Source organism: Geotrypetes seraphini, chromosome 11 (genome assembly GCF_902459505.1).
Source record: "Geotrypetes seraphini chromosome 11, aGeoSer1.1, whole genome shotgun sequence".
Taxonomy (NCBI): Eukaryota; Metazoa; Chordata; class Amphibia; order Gymnophiona; family Dermophiidae; genus Geotrypetes; species Geotrypetes seraphini.
The window spans coordinates 125,233,742-125,260,555 of NC_047094.1; the positions used below are offsets into that span (position 1 = coordinate 125,233,742).

At 42.1% G+C, this 26,814-nt stretch overlaps 1 protein-coding gene across 7 annotated transcripts in view; it reads left to right on the plus strand.

The window, feature by feature from the left end:
* The window catches only part of ARHGAP33 (Rho GTPase activating protein 33), a 251,481-nt gene that overhangs the window by 642 nt on the left and 224,025 nt on the right, over positions 1 to 26,814 (plus strand). For 2 of the 7 annotated variants that reach the window (XM_033962514.1, XM_033962513.1), the window contains exons 2-7: positions 6,924 to 7,028; positions 7,281 to 7,389; positions 20,027 to 20,337; positions 25,767 to 25,930; positions 26,035 to 26,108; positions 26,201 to 26,286. In XM_033962514.1, coding sequence (XP_033818405.1) covers positions 7,018 to 7,028; positions 7,281 to 7,389; positions 20,027 to 20,337; positions 25,767 to 25,930; positions 26,035 to 26,108; positions 26,201 to 26,286 — 755 coding nt within the window. In that variant the 5' untranslated portion in view covers positions 6,924 to 7,017. Of the gene's footprint in view, positions 1 to 4,511; positions 4,548 to 6,923; positions 7,029 to 7,280; positions 7,390 to 20,026; positions 20,338 to 25,766; positions 25,931 to 26,034; positions 26,109 to 26,200; positions 26,287 to 26,814 lie in introns of those variants that run through there. The other 5 variants (XM_033962518.1, XM_033962516.1, XM_033962515.1 and 2 more) reach the window with 4 other exon arrangements.

The window sequence follows — 26,814 nt, forward strand, 5'->3', positions numbered from 1 at the left end:
TTTCATTTCTTTCTAAGGAATTTCACTTAAGGTGTACTCCCTACCTCCTCAATGATAACTCCCTTTTTCCTAGTGATTAAAACAATAATTTGAAAACCAATGAAGCCAGTGTTCAAATCCCACTTTTGTTGTTGACACTACTTGTAACCTTGTATAAGTCACTTTGGAAGTCTCTTACTAAACTTAAAGTTACTAGTTTTTTCTCTTGCTAATTTGGGATGCTCAGGTTGGGGTGGATGCAGGGTGGGACTTTCCTAGGATTAACAGATATGTTGTAGAAAAAAAGACAGCATATGGCCCCACCCTGTTCCACCAGCCCCGTCCCCACACAAACCTTGTCTCTTCCCTGAGTCTGGACGGCCTCCAAGCATATGTATTTAATTCCATGTATATTCTTATCACAGAAATTGAATAGATCTTTTGATGCCTCCAATTATTCAATGATCTTTGAAGGCTAGCTCTGGCTGCTAGTCTCTGTTTTTCCACCAGTTCCATCACAAGGCGATTTTCCATGGCTTGTACCAAAGAAATTCCATTGTGCTTCAGTGCCAAAATACTTTTATAGTTGCACAAATTGACAAAATTTTTGTAGTTCTTATACTGAGCACCTGATCCATCACTAACATAGTGGATTCTCATGACTTTCATTCTTGTCTACAAAAACTCAACCAGCTTTTGAATAAATACTTGAACGAATATTGAGACATGTTGCATGTGATCTCATTGCGTTGTATCTGCACATTTGTTTACAAAGAAGAAATTGATAAAAGCAAGAAATTTCAAGAAGAGAGAGAAAAATAAAGCAGCACAATAGCTGGAACCAGAGAATATCATCAATTTGTGCCACTTGACTCAAAAGCCATTCGTGTGAGCTAGGTTTCAAATGATACTGCTTACTTTGTGGCCAGAACTTCAAGTATTCACACTACAATGCCATGCTTGATAATATCACAACTGCTCCATGGTTATTATGTTGCAAGCATATATGGTGGATTGGCAACATTGCTGAAGTATCGGCCCTGCTAGTTCATTTTACTAGCCTGAAAGACAAGACATTTACCACCTTATTTCTGTACTCTTTGCTCCATCAGTTATATCATCTGAGCGACAATATCAGTTTCCAGAAATGGCAAATATGGCAAATGTGGGGCATAAATTCAATAAAATGTGATGAATAAATAATAAAAGCAGTCAGAACTTTGGCTTGGGAACCAATAGAAGATACCCACCTTAGGCTTGGGAACCTATGTTAAGCTGCCTAATCATTGGCTTGGGAACCAGACAAACCCACTGAAGGCTTTGGAACCTTGGTGAAGAAACCAAAACTACAAGATTTGGAACCTGAACTAAGAGACCTACCCATGGCTGGTATTGCACAGCTATAGGGTATGACCTCTGCGGTGATGAGGTTGCTTGTTCAAATTTCTTGAACTAGTAGTGGCAATGCCACCATAGACCAATGAAATTAAATATTTTCCTCATGAAAAATGCAAAACAACAGTTTTTAACTTGAAGAGCTGTTCATATTTCAACTTCCATGACTTTTAACCCTTATTTTCAGCTACTGTTTGCTTGCGTTGGAAAACAAACCCAACTTTTTTAGGGGGGTCTGAAACATGCTTTTTCTAATAGAGTTAATTTGAAAATATTTCCAGAATATTCTTTTTTTGTAAAAGCTGGTTAAAAATACCCAATTATTGACATTTTTTTTTTAAACCACAAATGTTAAATTGAAATTATAAAGTAATGAGATTAGCTTATAAATTGAAATCATATATTTGAGAACAAAGTCATGTCACAAAATATGGTGATAGCTTCATTATTACAGGAGCACGGTCCATTTTTATGGCCCACTTTGAGGCTTTTTACATACGTCGGTTTAAAAAAAATGAAAATCTGCATTAGTTTCCTTAAATATATCGTAAAAAGTTATATGATTGCCAAGTTTCATTTGTTTTGCTTCAGTGGCCAAAGAAATATTTTGACTCCAAAAGTTGCCAAAATTGTGCAAGGATACTGTACATCAGGCATGTCCAACTTTGAACAGATCTTGATCTACTTTTCTGTGCAAAGGTGCCGGTGATCTACCACCATGAAAATTAAGGGCTACTTTTACGAAGGTGCGCTAGCATTTTTAGCATGCATTAACCCCGCGCTACACGGAAAATACTAACGCCAGCTCTATGGAGGCGTTAGGTCTAGCACGTGGAGCATTATAGCGCACGCTAAAACTGCTAGTGCACCTTCGTAAAAGGAGCCCTAAGTTTCAAATTAAATTTTAATTCAATAAAGTTGGAGGATTTCCCCCCTCCCCCGATTTTTAATGAATCTTCTGTCATTTACTTGGATATGATCAGCTGTTAAGCAAATTAAGCAAAAACAAAACAGAGCCGAAGATCCAGTAAGAACTGTGAGGGGAAATGGAAAGTACATTTTTTCTTAAAGTTTTATTGAGTAATAACTTTCTTTAACTGTCTTATCTTTCTTTAACTTTTATTGAGTAATTTATGTTAAATTTAGGTCGAGTATGCATAATTTTTAATATTTTGCTCTTGTTCATTAGTGAGATGTCTGAGCCTGCGTTTCATCCACCAGGTTTTTGAAGTTGGGTGAATATTGCGTGAGGGCCAGTCTCGGGGAATCCTGGAGATGTTCATCTGTCATGTTGGAACATTGTGTACTCTTTGTCATTTTCAGATGGGAAAACACAGATTCACACAAATAAGTTGAACCAAAACAGGAGTGTACAGCTTCACTGCATCTTCTCAAATTGGGAAATTTGCCTCTAGGCACTAACTTCCAAAACGATTCTTGCTCGGTACGAGTCTTGAGAAAAATGTAATTTTTAAGGGTTAATATTTTGTTTTCAAGAGATGGCTTCTTCAATGAGTAATTTTTACTGATAGCAGCTGCAATTTCTTTAATGTCCACATCTACTTTGAATGGGTATGACAAGTACTCCACAATTGTTCCAATTTTTTGGGAAGTCACAGAATCTATATTGGAATTCCTGGATAACAGAACAGATTTTTGTCACATACTTCTAGTTCTGAAAAACAAAATTTGGATATTGTCCCAGATGGTCCTGCATATTAGGATGATTAAAAGTGTTGTTTCCAAGGTCTGTCATCATTAGCTCAAATTTGCTCTTGTAGGATGAAGCTGTACTCATCATCTCACCAATGCATTTGTTTTTATCTTGTAGTTCAAAGTTCATATCACTTATTTCACCTATAAAGTCAATGAGACATGCCAGATCACATAACCACTCCTCATCTTCCAACACTGCTTGGTCATTTCCCCTGTCCTTCAAAAAACTTCTTATTTCATTCAGTAAATCACGAAATCTTTGCAGAAATTTGTGCCTACTTAGCCACCTTACATCTGTGTGGTAAATGATTTCCGCTCCCACTTCATCAAGAGTAAGATTGAAAAGCCATCTTTGAAGTGATCTTCCACAAACTGAATTTACAATTTTGAAAGTGATGTTCTTGACAGTCTTTGTATTGAGTCTCTTGCTTGCCAAAACTTGCTGGTGAATGATTCAATGGTAAGAAAGGAAATTTGGGGAGTCATCATGCTATCTACACAGGGCTATGAAACCCTTAACCTCACCTGTCGTTGCTCTTGCTCCATCAGTAGTGATGGAAACAAGTCTATGCAGTGGAAGATTACACTTTGTCACAAAAGAATGGAAAGAACTGAATATTTCCTGACCGGTAATTCTCCCTTTTAACCTCACCTGTCGTTGCTCTTGCTCCATCAGTAATGATGGAAACAAGTCTATGCAGTGGAAGATTACACTTTGTCACAAAAGAATGGAAAGAACTGAATATTTCCTGACCGGTAATGCTCCCTTTTAAAGAAATCATTCCAAGAAGTTCTTCTTTAACACTGAAGTCTTCAAAAACCATCCGGATAAAGACTAGTAACTGGGCTATGTCTCTTATGTCTGTAGATTCATCCAATTGGAGTGAGAAAGCAACACAATTTGAAATATCCTCCAACAGTTGTGTCTTCACATATCTTTTCTAGTCTCTGCACGACAGTGTTTCTTGACAATTGTACATCTGGAATAGCAGCTATGATCTCTTTCTTATTTTTAAATCTTTCAAAAAGATTGTCAGCTGCTTCAAGAAAACAATCTTTTACAAATTCCCCTTCAGTGAAAGGTTTTGCGTTTCTTTGTGATCAGGTTGCTGACCTTGAAGGATGCTATGGTTGCATTGACCAAATGTGACCTTGGCTTCACCAACAACTGTTGCTGAGTAACCAATTTCGATTTAAGTTCTTTGAGCTTCAGTTTACGAATTTTACTTTTGGGTGGAAAATCAGCATCAAATGTATTGCTAAGCAGAGCCTTATAATGACGTTCCAGTTTACCCTTTTTGGGCAAGGATACTGGGGTGTTACAAATTAGACAATAACACTTGTCTTTCACCATGATGAAGAAGTAGTCGATTTCCCATTCATCATGAAAGTGGTAGGTTTTGTTCTTATTTGGAACACTCATCTTCCTCAGCTAATTGGGCAGACATGAATTCCAGGTATGGACTACTAGATATAATAATTAAACAATATTGCCACCTCATTGTTTGAAATTTTACACGAAGGAAGTCATCATGCCGCTGTATCGTGCAATGGTGCGCCCGCATCTGGAGTACTGCGTCCACTGGTCGCCGTACCTCAAAAAGGACATGGCGATACTTGAGGGAGTCCAGAGAAGAGCAACTAAATTGGTAAGAGGTATGGAAAACTTTTTGTACGCTGACAGGTTGGAAAAGCTGGGGCTATTCTCCCTGGAAAAGTGGAGACTTAGAGGAGACATGATAGAAACCTTCAAAATCCTGAAAGGCATAGAGAAGGTAGACAGGGACAGATTCTTCTGACTGTGGGGAACCACAAGTACAAGGAGGCACTCGGAGAAATTGAAAGGGGACAGGTTTAGAACAAATGCTAGGAAGTTCTTCTTTACTCAGAGGGTGGTGGACACATGGAACGCGCTCCTGGAGATTGTGCACGCTACGGGGGTTCAAGGAAGGTTTAGATAAATTCCTGAAGGATAAGGGGATTGAGGGGTACAGATAGAAATAGAGATAGATTATAGGAAAAGTCAGGGACCACCTAAAAGGTCATGGACCTGATGGGCCGCCGCGGGTGCGGACTGCTGGGCACGATGAACCAGCGGAGGCAACTTCTTATGTTCTTAATACAATGATAAAGCCAAAAACATCCGTAACGGTGGTTCTTAAACTTTACCAGAGTTTGTTTGGGTCATATAAAATTCAGCATACAAAGAAAGTTTCATCAAAATCTGTGATGGTAAGGTGGGGGCACTTTTCTAAAATTAGACCACTTGACATGGAATGACCCAAATATCTGCTGTCATATTTTTATATAACTATACTACTATTATTATCTATGCTTTCAAAAAATATATAAGATTAGGAGACACACCATGAAGTTACTAAGGAGTACATTTGAAACCAAACTGACTACATTTTTTTTTCCATTCATGACACAGTTAAGCTCTGGAACATATTGCCTGAGGATATGGTAAAAACAATTGGTGTAGCCAGGTTTTAAAAAGGTTTGGTTAAATTCTTGGAAGAAAAGCCCAAAAAATGGTATTAAGGTAGACTTAGATCAGACATGGTCAAACTATAGCCCGTGGGCCAAATCCAGCCCATTTAGCTTTTTAACCTGGCCCACGGCGTCAGAGGCGGCTGTAGTTTGCCCTTGTCTGCAGTGTAAGGCAGGGTTTCTAAACACGTGGTACACAGGCTGCCCCTCCGTCTGCTCGCCGCCACCGCTCGCCCACTATTTTTACTAGCAGCCCCGCTGATGCCACAACGAAGGAAAGGACCAGGCGCGTACCCACAAGCCTTCTCCCTATGTCAATTCTGATGTTGGAGAGAAAGTCTGGGATTGGCTGGCCCATCTTCTCTCCTACGTCAGAATTGACGTTGGGAGAAGGCTTGTGTGTACGCGCCTGGCCCTTCCCTTTGTTGCAGCACCAGCGGGGCTGTAAGTAAATATAGCAGACGTGCGGGTGCCGGACTGGGAGGGGGGGAGGAGGAATCGGTGGCAGGTCGGCTTGGGGGCAGGCAGGCTCCGGCACAGCTTCGGGGGGTGGCGGGAAATAATTAAATGCAGCTGGTGCAGGTCGGCTTGGGAGAGGGAGGAAGGGGACATTAAGGATATAGGAAGGAGGCAGTGGGGTACTAAGGACATAGGAAGGAGGCATTGGGGGCATAGGAAGGAGGCACTGGGGCACCAAGGACATAGGAAGGAGGCACTGGGGCACCAAGGATATAGGAAGGGGCACCAAGGACATAGGAGGGAGGCACAATACGCAAAAAGAAAATTTGTGAGGATTCAGCAACTGGCAGCCGCGGGAGTGCCTTTTTCGTCCTGCAGCATCAGACCCCCCCCCCCCCCCCGTCATGCCTCCCCCATCACCCGGCCCCTCTGTCAAATTTAAGAACCCATTGTGGCCCTTGGGTCAAAAAGTTTGGCCACCCCTGACCTAGATTGTAAGCTCTTCTGAGTAGGGGACCATCTATTGTGTGTTGATTGTACAGCACTGCATATATTTTTCAGTGCTATAGAAATGATAAATAGTAGTAGTAGAGAAATCTGTTACTTATCCCTTGGAGCAAGTAGCATAGAATCTTGCAACATTTTGGCATCCTGCCATGTATTTGTGACCTACTGGTACATTCTTATGATGAAATGATTTATAATGGTATTGTTCTTGATTACATATGAGAGTCCATCGACAAAATTTGTTGACGTCTTTAAGGTCAGAAGTGTTAGCTGGATAGTGAACCTATAGAGCATGTTTATTTTAATGATTATGAAACTTAAAACCATTTTTGCTTCTGAAATAGTTCTTCTGTAATATGCTTTGTTTGATTTAGTGGTAGCTAGAGATGCTGATTCTGGCTCTCAGAAAGGAAAAGAAGAAAGATACCTTCAGCTCAAAATCAAGAAATTCCAGCTAATTGGGCAGACATGAATTCCAGGTATGGACTACTAGAAATAATAATTAAACAATATTGCCACCTCATTGTCTGAAACTGGTATGTCTTGGTGTTGAATGTGAAAGATTGATAAGTCACAGCTAATTGCAGTCTCATTTTTCTCCCTGTGAAAATTCCTAGGCTCTGTAGCCTGAGGCTAGTTCATTTGACTGTTGAGAATATGATAATAGTTGAACAATTGACTGCATATCACTATTAATGGGTGTTGAATCCCCCTGTTCATTTTCTCTTCAGTACAGCTATATTCTCTAACCAAGGGGACCCCTTCCCAGAGCTAAGAAGAACTAGAATCCACTACCATCCTTCAGAGGCTCAACAGCTGACCCCTGAGCAAAAGCAAACAGTAAGAGAAATAGAGAAAAGAACTATGCAACTGCTTTTCCAAACTCAAATGAGATACTAACCAGCCACCTAGGACCCATTGTCTCAATTGTTCCTGAGCTGATAACTCTCTGGGGAGGAGGGGGTGACCAAAGCAGAAAGCCTTGTGGTAGAGCCGTAACTTTTTTTGTTTACCACAAAATCATCAATTGCCAAAATAATGTGACATACTGTATAAACAATGAGCATACAATTACTGTCTCATTAAAAGCATGACAGTAATGTGCAGCTCATTGCTAAATGTTACCCTTCTTTTTAGAGCCTGAATAATGACTGGCGCAGACATTGACAGGAATGAATACATTTAAATAAACATATCATTAACTCTTCCCATGCCCTCCTTGACCCGAACCTCCAGTTCTTAGTGAAATCCCCTCTACCGCCATAAGTTAATGAAAAAAAAAAATTCCCTGGTGTCTAAGGCTCCCCCGATCCAGGTAACAAGTTACAGTGATATAAAGAGCTAAAATTGATCTTTCAGAGACACAAATATGAGAATAACAGAAAAACAATTTCCAGCATTATGTATAACTAAGCACATGAGTAGTCATATTAAAATATTACAGTGGGTTATTAACAGAGTGTGACATAGTCAATTATCTAGTCTGGACCATTTATGTTTATATTTACAGTTAAGGAATCTTCATATTTCCTGAACAACACCACTGAATTTCACCATAGAAAAATAGAGAGCTTAGAGTTGTATTATTAGTTTCAATGTTATAGAATAAGAAAATCAAATGGGGAAACATCCTCATCTGAAAGAGGTTTTATCTAAAGAATGATGTTTCCACAATGGGGTCCTTTTACTAAGGCACGCTAGCCGTTTTGGCATGTGCTAAATATTAGCATGCAGTAAATGCTAATGTGTCCATAGACTATAATGGACCGTTAGCGTTTAGCGCGCGTTAGTAAAAGGATCCCAATGTGTTTCAAGGACAGAGTTTCTTGAAATTCTAATTTCTGTTCTATTCCCTCCGGATTACATACACATTGTATTCAATCATGAACCAGATATTGCAGAAATCCACACTTTTTTTCTTCTCAAATTTTGCTGAGGAATTTGTTTCTTCTATTATTTTTTTTCGCTGAAGTTTGTTTTTTTTCGGTGACTTTGGTGTCTTGCGATCCTTTGGAGGGGTTCTTCACCCAGGAAAGGAAGCGATTACATGGAGCCAGACTTAGGAGTTTGGGGTGTGATTTGTGTTGGAAGAAGAAAAGAGATTGTGTAATAGAGGAAGATATTGATCTAAGATTTTTAGGATATGGGCATCTTCTGGGAAAGGGGGAGCCTCTTTCAAAAGGATGGATTCCACCTTAACTTGAATGGGACCAGGCTGCTGGTGCTAATATTTAAAAAAGGAGATAGGGCAGCTTTTAAACTAAGATTGGGGGGGGGGAAAGCCAACAGTTACCCAGAAGCAGATGGTTGATGTGGAGTATCATTGAAGGATACTATGGAAAAAGGATATTTAGAGAGGTTTCAAAAATGAAGAAAGAAAGGCAGGAGTGTTTGAGGAAGGCAGAGTAATGGATGCAAATTATCCATGTCAGTTTCCCAGCAGTCTGCAAATGCAAAGGTAAAACACAATTTGAAGTGTCTATATATAAATGTCAGAAACCTGGAAAATAATATGGAAGAGTTACAGTATACTATCGCAATGATAAAGTAGATCGAATTTGAGGGGAGATTGCACTATATAATAAAGAGGGAATTGAATCAAACAAAATACACATTCTGCCTGATATAGATAGCAGTGTGGAATCCATATGTATAGAAATTCCATCTGTGAAGGAAGAAATATACAGGTAGGGCTATATTATCATCTTTACCACCCCCGGACAGAATAGACAATGAAGAAATGTTCACAGAGATCTGGCAAATTGGACAACAGTACAATAATGGGTAACTTCAATTACAACAGTTAATACAATCTTACTCGTATATAAAGAAAAGAGGAAACTGTTGCCTAACAAAGCAAACTCCTTTAGCATCACAAAAGCTTCAAACCCTAACAGTCCAAATGTTGGGAGAAAAAATGCCTCAGAAGTCAATGTCCAGGTACTAGTGACCTGGATTGGCCACCATGAGAACGGGCTATGGGCTTGACCCAGAAAAGCTATTCTTATGTTCTCAGATAAAGGCCAAATGTTCCATCAAGTCTGCCCATCCACAGTAACCATTATCTCTTCCTCTCTCTAAGAGATCCCACGTGCCTATCCCACGCCTTCTTGAATTCAGACATAGTTTCTATCTCTATCACTTCTTCTGGAAGACTGTTCCACGCATCTACCACTGTTTCTGTAAAAACACGCATCTACCACTGTTTCTGTTTCCTTGGATTACTCCTGAGCCTATCACCTCTTAACTTCATCCTATGCCCTCATTCCAGAGCTTCCTTTCAAATGAAAAAAACTCGAATCATGCGCATTTACATCACATAGGTATTTAAACATCTCTATCATATCTCCCCTCTCCCGCCTTTCCTCCAAAGTATACAGATTGAAATCTTTAAGTCTGTCCCCATTCGCCTTCCTCTGGACTGACTCCATCCTTTTTATATTGTTTTGAAGGTGTGGCCTCCAGAATTGTACACAATATTCTAAATGAGGTGGAGGTCACGTGATGTGTTAAGCTGGGCAGGACGTGTCTGCCTGAGCTCCGGACCTCTTGTCCCCCCCCTATTCCTCACCCATTGAAACTTTTTAGAAGGAATAGCTTGCCTGTCATCAGCGCGGTTTTCGGATCGTTTTTGCAGCTTGACAGTCCTGAGGATTTGAAACTGAGGATCAAAGTACATGAACGGCACGGCCTGATTTTAGGAGGGCGGCTTTGGTTAACTTGCCTGTCATCTGTCATCGGCGCGGTTCTTGGACTGTTTTCTGTGGCTTGACAGTTTCAGCGCCGTTTTCGGATCGTTTTTGCAGCCTGACAGCCCTGAGGATTTGAACCTGAGGATCGGAATACACGATCGGCACGGCCTGATTTTGAGGGGGCGGCTTCAGCGGTGACAGTTAGCGCGGTGCAGGCTCTGTGTTTTCATTAAGTAAAAATGTTTGCTTTAAATAATTTGCCTGTCATCGGTGCGGTTCCTGGACTGTTTTCTGTGGCCTGGCAGCTCTGAAGGATAGAACTTGTGAAACCAGGGATCGAGACACAGGATCATCACAGCCTGATTTCAAAATGGTGGCTATAACGGAAATGTTCAGTTTAGTATGGACTCTGTTTTAACGTTGATGACAGGTGGGTTGTGTGCTTGGCGTTATAGCAATAGGGGATAGTATCTGTTATTCATCATCTTTCACCTGAAGAGGAATTTTACTATTATAAGACTGGCAGGAGTCAAGTAATGTGTTAAACAAGGCATCTCTTGTTCTCCCTGTGTTTCACCCTTTGAGTTGTTTGCCAGTCATGGATCGTTTTTTACAACCCAGTAGTCCTGCAGCGGGTAACAAAAAGACTCGTGGAGCCAAGGATCGGGACACAAGATCGGTACGGCCTGATTTTAAAATGGCAGCTGCAACGGTCGAGCCGGGCTCTGAGCTTCCGCTTTCAGCCGGTCACATTGAGGCGCTCTCAGCCTCTGTTGTACGGGCGTTGGATGGGCGTTTTGATCAGCTCTCCGGCCAATTGTCTACACTAGAAACTTTGCTATCGGAGATGATGCGGCGAACGAGTGAGCTGGAGACCCGTGTGGCAGGAAGCGCATATAGCCTCAGAGACAGATATAAAGTCAATGAAGGATCAACTTCAGAGGCAAGCAGACAAAATTGAAGATCTTGAGAATCGCTCGAGACGGGATAATTTAAGATTAATTGGCTTGCCGGAAACAGTGCCTGAATCTCGTCTGCTTGCTACTCTGGAGACTTGGCTTCATGCTGAACTGCCACTTCCTGATGGTATGGGGCCTCTGTGCTTGGATCGGGCTCATCGTTTAGGGAGACGCGTTGATGATTACACCAGGGCATGAGTAATTATTTTCAAGGTACACAACTCGGCGCACAAACAAGAATTGATGAAACATTACCGCCAGAAACGAAATACTCTCACTTATGATGGCACTCCAGTTCGTTTATTTCAAGATTATTCACCTGCACTTCAGGAACGAAGGCGTCGCTTCTCACGGGTTTGCTCAGCGCTCTTTGATCGGAAACATCGCTTCCAGTTGTTATATCCTGAGCTGTTGAAGATTTGGACTTCGATGGGGTGGAAAAGTTTTACATCTGCAGAGGAGGCCCAGGTGTATTTGGATGGTTTACCAGGGGAGTCTGGACCTTCCTCGGCCACCTGATATTGCTGGAAGAGTTGTGGAGCTTCTTGTTTATTACTGTACATTGCATTGTGACTTGTTCAGCTTTATATATTGTTCTTGTTTATAGGCCCTATTTAATTATGGGTCTTTCTATAGTTTTGTTTTTTTTGGGTGGGCTACTTTTGTCTGTGAGGTCTTCTGAGAATCTTTCACTCATGGGGTGTGGTGTTTGTCTGGGGTGTTTGTGGTTTCTTGGTTGTTTGTGTGATTGGTTGTTTGTGGATGGTTGCTTGTGGGTGGTTGCTAGTGGGTGGGTGTTGGGTTGATGGTCGGGTCACACTACTTTTGATTGTGAGATCTTCTGGTGGTGAATGTGATTTCTTCTTATTATATTCATTGTTTGCGGGTGGTTGCTTGTGGATGATGGCTGACTGTGGGTGTTTGTGGTTGCTTGTGTGTGGTGGCTTATGGGTGGTTGCTGGTGGTTGTTTATGGGTGGTGGTGGTTAGTTTGGTCTGTTTGGGGATATCTATTTGTGTGTGTGGGGATCTTGTGTTACATTAGGGTTTTGAGTAGGAACTGGTTATGGGGCCCATGTGTGTGTGAGAGAGGAGAGGGTGAGGGTATATCTTGAAGGTAAAATTGGGCCTTGGTTCTTTGGTCTCTCTGATTGTTTTGAGTGCATGTGTGTGAGTGTGTTTTATGTGCCTTTGGGTGGGGAGATGGGGGGGTCGGGGGGTCCAGTTTACATCTTTGTGGCTTCATCTCACTCCACGTCTATAGACTGGGGTGTGTGTTTATGTTTGGGTTGTGGGGATTTTTGGGGGGGATTGGGGTGGGTGGGAGGGGAGGGGAGTTTGGGAAGGGTGATTTGGGTGGGGATGGAGGAGACTGGGGGTCTTGTTTACATCTTTGTGACTTCTTATTACTCCACGTCTATAGACTGGGGTGTGTGTTTGTATTTGGGTTGATTGGGTGGAAGGGGTGGGTGGTTGGGTGGAAGGGGAGGGGAGTTGAGGAAGGGTGACTTGGGTGGGGGGTCCTCCTTCTGTGGGAATGTAATGTTTTTTCTGTGTTCATTTTATTCATATTTTATTTACCAGGTACTACTGTTGTTGTGGGCTTACTGCTCTGGGGGGAGGCTGGGCCCCTGGGGTGGTTTTATTCTTTTCTTGTTGCTTTATCTACGGTGTATCTCTTCTGATTTTCCGACTTGAGTACTTCTTTTAGACTAACCTCTTGGAATGTGGGGGGAATTACGTCTCCGATTAAGCGATCAAAATTTTGGCTGCTTTGCAGCGTTATCGTTCGGATATTGCTTGCTTACAGGAAACCTGTCTGACTGTTGAGGAACATCTTAAATTGGCTCGCTCTTGGGTGGGTGAGGTTTATTTTGCTTCTTCTCCGGGTCGTCATGGTGGGGTTGCAGTGTTGATTCGCAAGTCTTCACCTTTTGGGGTGAAGATTTTAGACAAGGCTCCGGATGGAAGATCCTTGCTTTTACGTCTTACTTTGGATGCTAGATCTTATCTCCTGCTTGTGGCTTATGGCCCTAATTTAGGGGAAACCGTTTTTCTCCAACGATTGCTTCGGCTTTGTTTTCGATTTTCAGGGGACCCGCTTATTCTTTTGGGTGACTTTAATTTGGTTATGAGACCAGACTTGGATAAGTCTGGTACTTCTGGTAATTCTTTGGGGGCTAAGGGTCGCCTTCTTTCTGATTTTTGTGAGACTCTTTCTGTGATAGATCCCTGGCGTCTTTTACATCCTGAAGTTCGTGATTATACACATCTTTCTCGGGCCCATGGAACTTGGTCCCGGATAGATCATATTTTTCTGTCTTCGACATTGTTTCCTTATGTTAAGTCGGCGGAGATTGGTCCATTGAATATTTCAGATCATACTCCGATTTGGGTAGATATTTCTTTGAATTCTGATTATATTCGGACTTCGTTTTGGAGATTCCCTGCTTATCTTGCTAAAGATAAGGACTTTCAAACCTTTTTGCAGACTCTGGGAAGTTTATTCTTCCACTAATGCTGCTCATTTGGAAAATCCGATTTTGTTTTGGGAGGCAGGAAAGGCAGTAATTCGAGGACATATTATCTCCTTCTTGAATGCTCGTAATAAGCGTATTAATCTGGGAATTATTAATTTAGAACGAGCTTTGCGTGTGGCTAAATGATCTTTTCAATTGCATCCTTCACGGGAGACTCGTGAAAGTTATTTATCCACTCAGGAGGCGCTTAATTCGTTATTTCATTCTCGTTCCCAACGACGGCTGGCTTTTTATAAGCACCGCTTTCAATGATTTGGCAATAAGCCAGGACGTCTCATGGCACACTTAGTTAAAGCTGAGACTACAAGGAAACCGATTTTATCTCTCCGGACCTCGAATGGGGGAGTGGCGACTAAAATAGCTGATATTTCTAAAGAGCTTTTTGATTTTTTTGGTCGGTTGTATGCCGCTCCTGTGGATGCTTCCCCGGACTTATTGATGGATTATCTTCAGTCTTCTGGTCTTCCTCGTTTGTCGGATGATATTGTGTTTTCTCTTAATAACTCTTTTCGTGCAGCTGAATTAGAATCTGCTATTAAAGCTCTTCATTCTGATAGAGCCCCAGGCTCAGATGGGTTTTTAGGACTTTTATCGTCTTCTCTCCCCTCATTTATGTGGTCCTTTGTTGGCTTATTTTAATGCAGCTGTTGCTCAGGGCTCCTTTCCGTGTTATGCTAATGAGGCTCTTATATCCTTGCTGTTGAAACCTGGTAAGGAGACTGATTCCCCGGAATCCTATCGTCCTATATCCTTGATTAATGTAGATCTTAAGCTTTTTGCTCGTATGTTCGCTAATCGTCTTGCTCCTCATCTCTCTGAGCTTATTCATGAAGATCAAGTTGGGTTTGTTCGGGGGCGTCAATCTGTCCGTAATGTTCATAAGGTTATCTTTGCACTTGCCCATTGTCATTCATATCGGATTCCAGCTTTGTTTGTTAGTCTTGACGCTTCTAAGGCGTTTGATAATGTATATTGGTCCTTCTTGTTTCGTACTCTTGAATATATTGGGTTGGAAGGGTTTTATCTTGATGCTATTCGTTCTCTTTATTCTAATCCATGGGCTTCGCTTCTTGTCAATGGGACTCGTACGGATTCTTTTCTTATTCTTCGTGGCACCAGGCAGGGTTGCCCTCTCACCCCTTTACTGTTTCTTCTTTTTTTAGAACCTTTGCTGTGTACTCTTCGTGGTTTTGCGAATGTACGGGGTCTTAATATTGATGGAATTGAGTTGAAAACGTTGGCATTTGCGGATGATATGTTTTTGGTTCTTACTAGGCCTGAAGAATCTTTACCGATAGCATTAGATCTTATTTCCGAATTTGGTTTTTATTCTGGTCTGTCTCTTAATTTGGATAAGTCTTTGGTCATGCCAATTCCCTCTGAGTTGCGTTCCAAGTGGAGGGGTGAATTTCCTCTTCGTTGGGCGGACTCTACCTTGAAATACTTGGGGGTTTTTATTCCACAGGATTTATCTCATTTGTATCGCTTGAATGTGGAACCGCTGTTTCAGGCTCTTCAAAACAAATTACATCTTTGGGGAAGTCTTCCCTTTTTTCTTTTAGGTCGGGTACATCTTTACAACATGCTTATTGTTCCCTGTTGGTTATATATTTTTCAGGTCCTTCCTCTTTATTTGTCTTTTAGGGATGAGAGAAGACTGATATGTTTGGTTCAGAGGTTTCTTTGGTCGGGAAGCGTCCTCGTTTACCTTATATGAGGGCCGCAACTCCGTGTTCACGGGGTGGATTAGGTTTATTGAATCTTCGTTATTTGACTGTGGGTTGTGGCATGCGACATATTAATGATTTTTTTAGGGGTACTTCAATGTTCACTAACACTGCTTTAGAACTTTTTTGTTTTTGCTCTACTCACTTTAGTGCTTATTTTCATTCTCTTCCTTCTTTTGTGCCTGAGTCTCTCACTATGAAAGTGCTTCACCGTCCCTTGCGGAAGGTTTGGCACTGGGTCTGTAAATTTCATTCTATTTCTGCTTCCGTGACTCCCTTTTTGCCTATTCGTTTTAATAGCTCCTTCTTGCCGGGGATATATGGTCCGAGTTTTGCTCGGTGGGAGACAAGGGAGATTCAATATATTTTTCAGTTGGTTGATGATGATGGGAAAATTAAATCTTTCGCACAGTTGCAGGAGGAGTTTGTTTTTTCCTTCATTGATTAGTTTGCTTATATGCAAATTCATCACTATGTTTTTTCTTTGCCCTCTAGTTCTTTGACTGCCTCTTGTCAAGAACTGCTTTCCACAGCTTTTACTATTGGTTCTCAACTTCCAGTTCCCCTTAAATTTCATCATCGCCATTTGAGAGATGAGTCCCCCCCTTGTTTGACCATGCCCATTTACGGGAAGCCTGGGTTCGTGATCTTGCTGTAAATTTGCCGGAAGATGTACTTTCACAGGCTGTTCGTCGATTGTCAGCCTTTCGGAAATATACTACTTTTTGGGAACAACAATATAAGTTGGTTTTCCGATTGTATATTTCTCCGAAGAGGGCATATCTATCTCACTTTCGTGAAAATGCAGCCTGTTTGAGATGCCAGGCTTCTGAAGCGAGTTTGGGACACATGTTTTGGACTTGCCCTGTTGTTCAAGTTTTTTGGAATGCTGTTTTTGTCTTTGTGGAGCGCATTTGGAAAATATCCATTCGTCGTTCTTCTTTGCTATTATTTGGGATTGTTCCTCATTTTTTTCCTCGACTGAGGGGTGCTACTGTTTTTCTGAAATGGACTGTCGTGGTGGCCCTGAAATGTATTTTGATTCATTGGCTTGAAGATACAGCTCCTGATTATTCTTTTTGGAGATGTCAGATGATTACCCTTTTGATGTGGGAAAGGAGGGATGTGTTGGATTTTTCTACTCTTCCAGGCCGGATTTTTCAATGGACTTGGGAACCTTTCTGGACAACAGTGACTCCATTGGCCCGAAGCCGCTTGCTAAATTGTTGAATTCCTTTATTTTGTTTTCCTTTATTTTATGTAGTTATCTGGTTGAACTTTTCTGGGTTGAAATGTATTTGGAAGGGGGACCCTGGAGGGAGGGGGGTTATTTATTTATTTTGGGGAGTGGGTTGTGTTGGGTTATTCATAGGCATAGATTTTGTTATTTAAAATACTGAGCTTGTTTGTTTTGCTTGTTACTTACTATTGTTGAGCTCAATAAATATATTTGAATATATTCTAAATGAGGTCTCGCCAGAGTCTTATACAGTGGAATCAATACCTCCTTTTCCTACTGGCCATACCTCTCCCTATGCAACCTAGCATCCTTCTAACTTTCGCTGTCACCTTTTCAACCTGTTTGGCCACCTTAAGATCATCACCTACAATCACACCCAAATCCCGCTCTTCTGTCATGCACTTAAGTTTTTCACCCCCTAAACTGTACCATTCCCTCAGGTTTTTGCAGCCCAAATGCATGGCCTTGCATTTCTTAGCATTAAATTTTAGCTGCCAAATTTCAGACCATTCTTCAAGCTTCACCAGGTCTGTCTTCATGTTATTCACACCATCCTGGGTATCTACTCTAAATAGATTGCAGATTTTGGTATATCCATACAGAGCAGAGGGTCAGCCTAGTGGTTAGTGCAGTGAATCATAAACCAAGGGATTCTGGTTCAAATCCCACTTTTGCTATGTTTTTGTAATTGAGAGCCCTCCAGAAATGGAAAATTACTGAACCTGAATGTACACCACTTCAATAGACTTCAGGCTTGAAGGTGTTTATATATAGGCACATGTTTATATATAGGCACGTGTGATCTCTCGGAGATAGAAAGAGATAATGGTTACTGCGGATGGGCAGACTAGATGGGCCATTTTGCCTTTATCTGCATCATGTTTCTATTTGGGTATAGTAGACATTTTTTTGAAGTGAGATTTGAACTTTAGGTCCCTTGGTTTTCAGTCTATTGCACTAACCAGTAGGCTAATCCTCGGACCTTCTTCTTTCTCTGTTAAGCATGCCAATAGTACCTGAAGCTGTCATAATCTGGTATTCCCTTCTGGTTTCACTTTTAGGGGAAGAGGGGGACAGCAACCATTGGGGATTAATGAAGTATCATGCTTTAATCCCTCCAGTGGACTGCTGCTCAATCAGTGCAATTTTCTGTAACCTGGATGTTCCAAATACCTTCAGTAATCGCTGTTGGACACCCAGATTTCAGGCCCTTCCTTTTCCTGGCCAAAACATGTCCCCTTGCTATTTCGATGTAATGCAGTGTTGGACATCCTTTGCACAACTGGGTGTCAACCCTTGCCACCTACTTGAGAGTGTAAGTGTAGGTGGCAAAACCCCCAAACACAACAAACCCACGACACTCCTATGTCAACCCCTTCATGCCTCCCGAAGTGGCCTACCAGCCAGTTGAAATCTTCCTGCGAAACCGGAAGTTAACATCGGAAGGTGGGACTCAGTGGCTTAAACAAAGCCCTCCCTCCCTCCGACGTCAGCGCTGACGTCGGGAAGACTTCCGTTCGGCTCTGTGCTGCAGGCAGGGCAGGTAAGGAGAAGGAGAGTAGCCTCGCGGTTCGAGTGGCTACCAAGGGAGGGGGGCGGTCCGCCCCGCCCCGGTTGCAGCACAGCCGGCCAGGTCCCCTTACTTTTGTGGCACTTCCCCGACCGACCGATAACAGCCCGGGTCCGACAATCCTCCCTGCCCTGTAGCCGCGAATCTAAATTACCTTCTTACAGCAGCTGTAAGAAGGTAATTTAGATTCGCGGTTAAGGGCAGGGAGGTTTGTCGGACCCGGGCTGTTATCGGTCGGTCGGGGAAGTGCCACAAAAGTAAGGGGACCTGGCCGGCTGTGCTGCAACCGGGGCGGTAGAGAAGGAGGGGGGAGAAGGACGCTGAAAGGCCATGGTGAAGACAGGAGGGGGGGGAAGGACTCTGAAAGCACTTGAAGACAGAGGAGGGAGAAGGACGCTGAAAGCACATGGGGGAATACAAAGGGGTGGAGAAGGACGCTGAAAGGCAATGGGAAGGGCGGGGTGGGGGGGAAGGACTCTGAAAGCACTTGTGGAAGACAGAGGGGGGAGAAGGATGCTGAAAGCACATGGGGAAGACAAAGGGGTGGAGAAGTACGCTGAAAGGCCATGGGGAAGACAGAGAGGGAGAAGGACGCTGAAAGGACATGGGGAAGATGGGGGGGAGAAGGACACTGAAAGGAAATGAGGAAGAGAGAGACGCTGGCAGGGAAGAGGACAGATGCCAGACTATGGGGGGAGCGGAGAGAACAAGATGGGTGCCAGACCAATTTGGAAGGGGGAAGAAAGGGAGAGGCACAGTAACAGAGCAAATGGAAGATGCAGAAGGAAGAGAGACAGTGGATGGAAGGAATTGAATGAGAACATGAGGAAAGCAGAAACCAGGCAACAAAGGTAGGAAAAGAATTCTATTTCTTTTTTTTTTTTTTTTTTTTGCTTCAGGATAAAGTAGTATATTAGTTGTGTTGATAAAAATTTATAAACATTAGAGGCTCTGGTAGAAACCCGTTTACAAAGTATGTATTCTTCCCAATTAATATTTTCAAATTAATAAAGTCTTTTTGCTTATTTGTAAATGGGTTTCTACCAGAGCCTTTAATTCAGTAGCATAATTAAATGAAATAACTATTTCTGAAGTTTATAGGGACGGGCGGGGATGGAGGGGATTCCTCGCGGGGACGGGTGGGGACGGAGGGGATTCCTCGCGGGGACGGGTGGGGATGGAGGGATTCCTCACGGGGACGGGTGGGGACGGGTGGGATTTCTGTCCCCGCGCAACTCTCTAGGACAGACCAAAGGTCCATCAAGCCCAATATCCTGTCTCCAACAGTATCCACCCCAGACCCCAAGTACCTAGCTAGATCCCAAGTAGTAAAACAGATGTTTGTCCTTTTTTAATACTCTACTCATGCTTCAGGGCACAAGGACCTGTCAAGTGAAGAAATGAGAGATGCTTTATGGCAAGTGTGTTCGTTACAGGCAGGTCTGGTTTATCAGCGTAGCCAAAATATAAAAATGTAACTTTTGAAAGTTTCTCTACCTGTCTTGAAACTAGCTCTGCCTTTGATCTTTTGAGAACTAGCATTAGATAGCCCTGTTTTAAGAGTATCATATTTGGCACAATGATTGATTAGTTTAAAAGGTGGCCCCTTAATTTGTCTCTCCGCTCAGTTTGAGTGTAAAAGAATAAGTGTTGGGGTGGGAGGGGAATAGTTGATTAGATCAGGGAGTTTGTAATAACAAGCTCACTTTTTATGTTCCATATTTGTTTTGATTTGCTTCCTCTTCATCAGGTGCTAAGCCCAGTTCGACTGCAGCATACCCCTTTGATATTTGATGCTCTTAGCCCCACTGATCTCAAATTTCTGCAAGATTCCAACCACCTGATCATCAAGACCACTGACACAGATTCTTCTAACACCTTTGAAGAGTCATGGCCTTCAACTGAAGCCAACTCCCCTGAGACCCCAGAGGGATTGTCCCAAAAGGTCAAGGAGAAGTGGAAGGCCAGACTCTGTGAGCCTTCATCAGAAGCTGTCCAGGACTTGCCTTCCTTGTCCAAAGGTGTGGAAGTGCATTCAACAGCTGATTCAGTCATTGCAAAGTAAGTTATTTAGCAAGGATTAAATTAATAGATAGACAAGTAGCTACGACACCCAGAAATAACTGCTATCCTTGTTTGTCAGACTTTTTCAGGGCTGGTTTATGGGGTAAGCTAAGAAGACACTGACTTGGGGTGAAGAAGTTGAAGGGCACAAAAAGCCTGACTTACAGTCTCACCCTTTGCAAGCAGCAGGGGCCAAAGTTGGGATACAAATTATAAAATTTGTCTCAATCCACCATTAGAACTGTTCCCACTAAACTGAGGACATGTGTAGCTATACACTGAAAGCAGCACAAAAAAAAGGAACGAGGAAGACAACAAAAAATTAGCTATTGCTTTTAAACCTAAGTAATACAGCAATACTCAAGGTGAGGTAGCACCATTGAGTGATACAGAGGTATTATAATAATCTTGGTCTTATTTACTATCCCTTTCCTAATAGTTCCTAGCATCCTGTTTGCTTTTTTGGCCACCGCCACACCTTGACGGAAGGTTTTAGTGTATTGTCTTGATGTAGGCCCCAGACAAGCTGTAACTGTTCCCTTAGCCTGCCTAGTGTCCAACACCTAACTCAGAAGTACAACACCCAAAGAATATAAGAATAGCCATCCTGGGTCAGACCCATGGTCCATCAATCCCAGCAGCCTGTTCTCACGGTGGCCAAACCAGGTCACTAGTACCTGGCAAAACCCCAAAAAGTAGCAACATTCCATGCTACTGATCCAGGGCAAGCAGTAGCTTGCCCCATGTCTTTCTCAATAATAGACTATAGACTTTTCCTCCAGGAAATTGTCCAAACTTTTCTTAAAACCAGCTATGCTATCCGCTCTTACCACAACCACAAGGCATTCCAGAGCTTAACTATTCTCTTAAGTGAAAAATTATTTACTCCTGCTGGTTTTAAAAGTATTTCCCTGTAATTTTGAGTATCCCCTAGTCTTTGTAATTTTTGACGAAGTGAAAAATTGATCCACTTGTACCCATTCCATTCTGCTCAGGATTTTGTAGACTTCAATCATATCTCCCCTCAGCTGTCTCTTTTCCAAGCTGAAGAGCCCTAATCTTTTTAGTTTTTTCTCATACGAGAGGCGTTCTATCCCCTTTATCATTTGGATTGCTCTCCTTTGAACCTTTTCTAGTGCTACTAAATCTTTCTTGAGATAAAGGACCAGAATTAAATGCAGTACTCCAGGTGAGGTCACACCAAGAAGTGATACAGAAGCATTATAACATTCTTTTTTTTTTTGTTTGAAAGTGTTTATTAAGAAAGACCAAATACAAATAATGCACTATTATGCAGAGTCACTGAACAATAACCCAAAGAAGAAGAACACAGATGAGTTATCACCAGCTAAAACAATGTACAATAAAACTAGCATGAGGACACCAAACACCAGGGTTCCCCATAATGTAATACTCGAGGTCCTTCTCAACTGTCTTTTAGTTATAAAAAGAGAGAACAATCGTCCTTAACGACCTTCAGGATTATTGCGAAGAGGGCTCAGCGTCCAATTCCCCAAGGGCGTAAGCCACACCCCAAACCTCCCCTTTATGGTCCTCGAAGTCCGAACACAATCTAAAGCATCATAAGGGAATGTCCAAGCATCCAACAATCCTACCAGTGCATAACGCCCTTCCCTAGTATGTAATTCATGGATCCAACGCAGCAAGGTGGCAACATTATATAACTGAAGGTCGGGTAAACACAAACCCCCCTCCCTGTTCTGGGTAAGCTTCTTTAACTAATGTGGATTCTCCGAGACCTCTAGACAAATGACCCAATCAATGAGCGATATAATTCCTCTTTGGTTGCAGCAACCCAGACCGGTAGCATTTGCATAGGATAAAGTATCTTGGGCAGCAAGACCATTTTCACCAAAGCCACCCTACCAAACAAAGACAGAGGAAGATCCCGCCAGTGATGACACAACTCTTTAAACATAGACAATTTATTGTGTTGATACACCTTCTTCCAGTCGGCGCTCAAGTAAATGCCAAGATATTTAAGCTCCTGACACACCCATCACAAGGGGAAGTTTGGATGATGGAAAGAAGCACATGGATTTGAGACTAGCATAGCCTCCGATTTAGTGAAGTTAATACAAAGACCTGAAAAAGAGCCAAACTGCTCAATAAGCTCAATGATTTTAGGGATGGAATGGGTGGCCCCACCAATGAAAAGCATCATGTCATCCGCAAACATAGTGATCCGACACTCCTGACCTCCAATCCATATCCCCTGCAGGCCTTGAGGAACTTTGTCAAAAGCTTTCTGAAAATCTAGATACATTACATCAACCGGCTTGCCTTTATCCACATATTTATTCACACCTTCAAAGAAGTCAAACAAATTAGTGGAGCAAGATCTCCCTCAGCAGATCCCATGCTGACTCTGTCTCATTAAATCATGTATGTCTAAGTGTTCCACAATTTTATTTTTATAATTGTTTCCACCATTTGGCCTGGCACTGAAGTAAGACTTACCGGTCTGTAATTTCCCAGAACTCCCCCTGGAACCCTTTTTAAAAATTAGTGTAACATTGGCCACCTTCCAGTCTTCAGGTACTACAGATGATTTTAGTGACAGGTTACAGATCACTAACAGCAGGTCAGCAATTTCATTTTTGAGTTCTTTTTATGTTCTAGGATGTATACCATCCATTCCAGGTGATTTATCACTTTTTAACTTGTCAGTACATCTTCCATATTCAGAGAGATTTCTTTCAGTTCCTCCACATCATCACCTTTGAAAACCATTTCCGGTTTCAGGTAGATCTCTTACATCCTCTTCCGTAAAGACCGTAGCAAAGAATTCATTCAGTTTCTCTGCTATGGCTTTATCCTCCCTGAGCACCCGTTTTGCTCCTTGGTCACTCAGAGGTTTTCTGCTTCTGATGTACCTAAAATAATTGTTATGAGTTTTTGCCTCTTTGGCAAGTTTCTCTTCATATTCTTTCTTAGTTTTCGTTATCAATGCTTTGCATCTAATTGCCAGTGCTTGAGTCTCTTCTTATTTTCTTCATTTGTAGATTAGATTTTTTTACTCTAATAGCCTCTTTCACTTCACCTTTTAACCATGCCGTCTCTTGTTTCCACCTTTGCTAATATGTAGAATATATGTTTTATGTTTTTGTTTTATTAAAACTTGTTCCAGTTCAATAGGTGAGACATTCTAGACCTTGGGTCTCAAAGTCCCTCCTTGAGGGCCGCAATCCAGTCGGGTTTTCAGGATTTCCCCAATGAATATGCATGAGATCTATGTGCATGCACTGCTTTCAGTGCATATTCATTGGTGAAATCCTGAAAACCTGACTGGATTGCGGCCCTCAAGGAGGGACTTTGAGATCCCTGTCTAGACAATAGGGTTATTTCCCCATACTCGCATGCTCTGCAGAAGGAATCCACTCCGGATTTTTCACTCTGCTTCTGTAGTACTTCACTGATCAGTTTAGCACCCTATATAGTCTTTCCTTCTGCAAGCATGTCTGCAGCTGTATGTGTTCTGTTCTCCCCATTTTATTATTTTACATCCCCATTTTATTATTTTAAATTCAATGTAATGTCATCCCCTTTTCAGGTAATTTCATGTTTTTATTTATTTATTCAAATTTTTCAAATTATAAATAAGCACATCTACTTGAATACAGATTAGAAATATAATAAAGTAATGAAAGTAAAATTGGACGGTCTACACACAGCCAGTAAGGCTAGAAAATGGATATAGATTATTTAGTCCACAACTTTGAGTCTTGTTACATGCTGATCTGACATTGCAATATAGTATTGGGACTGGAGTGAGAGAGTCAGAGGCAAGACTGGGCAAGCTGGTAATTGGTACAGGCTTTAGAGAAGCATAATTAACAACCCGAGGAGATTTTTTAAAAGAGTAATTTCTGGCACGCACCAGTATGGGGATTCTAAGAATAGGGCAGATCTCACTAACACTGGGGGAGATAGATTTCGTACAATGAGTAGTATTGAAAAATGAAAAGAGAAAGAGGAACCAAAATGGAGGTTTCATGATAGAAATTAACGGAAACCACAGGAATTAATCTGAAACTGCTAGATAAAAAAATTATAAAAATAACTGAATTAACCGGTTCCAGAGACATAGTGAAACAGCATTTCGGGAGAAAGCAGGGTAGAAGGCACCAGCAAAGAAAAAACTGTTAGGCGCAAGCTTTTTAAAAGCTTGACGCGCCCAAGAGACAGGGCAGAGTAGGCTCTCACGCCGAAGTGAGATGGAAGTGTCAGCTAGTGTGGAGTCAGCTGGTGAGCTTAGTTCCAAGCTTTTAAAAAAGCTTGACGCACGCAAGTGACAGGGTGGAGCATGCTCCCACGCTGAAGTGAGAAGTAAATGTCAGCTAGTGTGCCATTAGATATCCTTCCTCTCCTTCCCTGTACTTCAAGGCTTGCTTCTTCAGGTTGTGGTATTGGCAGTGACTCTCACATGCTGCTTTCCACTAACCAGGAAGTCTCCCCTCTACCGCGAAGAGACTTCAGAGTCAGCGGCAGGCAGCATGTGGAAACTGCTGATTCAGCCCTCCCCTCGCCTCTGATTCGATGATGATTCAACCCCCCCCGCCTCCAACCTAAACAGCAGGATTAAACATGCTGCTCGGCAGCCTGCCTTCCAGGGCTTCCCTCGGCCACGTCATCAGTGACCCAGCAGAGGGAAGGCCCCGGCGGGCAGGCCAGGAGCTGCACCACTGCTGCTGCTGCTGCTTTGACCCGGAGGAAATGAATCCATTCAAATCAATTCACCAAAGTGAACTGGTAAATCAATTCGAATGAATTGGGCAGCACTATCGCGTACCCCCAACAAGCTGCTTGATACCGCAGGTTGAGAAACACTGTTGTAAAAGATGTCTAATAAAAAGAATAATCTGCGGCTCCCCTGTATGTCAGTCATGGCTCCCCAGGGAGCCATGGCTCTCAGTTTTGGGAACCGCTGCTGTAGAGAATTTTGTAAGTTACAGAGAACCCCCATTACAAATAAGCACTTTGTCGAGTCTTCAATCCTGGATGCCACCATTCATATCAGCCTTCTTCTGGTATGGAGCCATTCTTGAGGTATGAGCTCATACCACAAAACTGGCCTTAGTAATAGGACAGCAAAAGATGGCTCTGAGTACCACACCCCTTGAACCAGCCCTGTGTCTGACACACACATTCATTTTCTTGCATATTTCTTTCCATAAGGAAAGCATTTGAAACCTTGTAATACTGGAGAACATTTCTCAGTTTATTTTTCAATTTTAAATGAAGCACAGATGAGGTTAAATTGCAGGAGCTTCTAGTGAAGAATTGTCATGGATAGCCAAGTTCAAATTGCATTTTCCTATTTTGTTCCAATAGGAAAGAAAGGTGTGTGAGTGAGGATGGGAGGGTGTAAAGGTACAGGAAGTGTTATGCATCTGTATTTTCAGGTATATTAAGAGATTTCGGTGCAGCCAGCCAACAAGTCGTGAGGAGCGTGTTTTGCGACAAGAACAGGGAATGGAGTTTTGGTGGCTTCACACCTCTCCCCCCTCAAGCAGCTCTACTCCAACTGATGAAGCTTCTCAGGAAAGAAAGGATAGAACCATGGCAGGTAAGTTTTGGGAGAGGTAGAGGGCTTACGTGGTATGGTCCTTTAATTCATTTTAATGAGCAATAGTGTCAAGGTAATCTAAATGTCTTTCTTTTTTTTGGTAGAATATGGTCTGTCTGAAGGGTTTACAAAACACACCGTGCACCACCTTGGCTCTTTAAAAGGCCCATCTCCAAGGGTCAGTATTATTGTATGTTACACACTCAGTGTAGTGGTAATGAATGTGCCCTCAAAGTATCTATCTGATTCTAGGGTTCTGATCTTTTTCAGGAAAGACCCTCTGATGTCTATGTCTTTTCCACTGATCTAGAGACTGTAAACCTGCAAGAGAGAGCTACAAGGCTTTTGCAAAGAAGGTAAGAGCTTCCTGATTTGTTTGCACCTTCTATCTTCCAGGTGTGACCTTGTGTTTTGACACTATATCCTACTGCCAGATATGTGCATTCAAACTATCACGTAAAATGTTTTGCAGCTAATTCAGAATACTGCAATTCAGCTGCTCAACAATGCAAAGATTTACTATCATGACACATTCATATTGCACTTCATAAGCTTAATGTACTATATATCTGTCTTCACGATCCTCAGCAGGGCCACCAAGTACTCAAATATCTTTCAGAGTACTTGGCTTTACGCTCCAAATCGTCATCGGATCGTCTTCTTTAAGTTTGCATTTTGTTTTTGTTTTTACTTTTATTTTGACTTATTTAAATAAATATGTACTAAAAGTACTTAGCTGTATAGTAGTACTTCATATGGGGGTAGAATCACCAACATGTTTCACCCATATAACTTTAAGGGTTTTATCAAGGCTACCACTCCCTGCATTTGCTTCCTGCCTTGATGTCTTGTGGTATTTGCCTTGGTTCTTCTTTTTTGTGTGT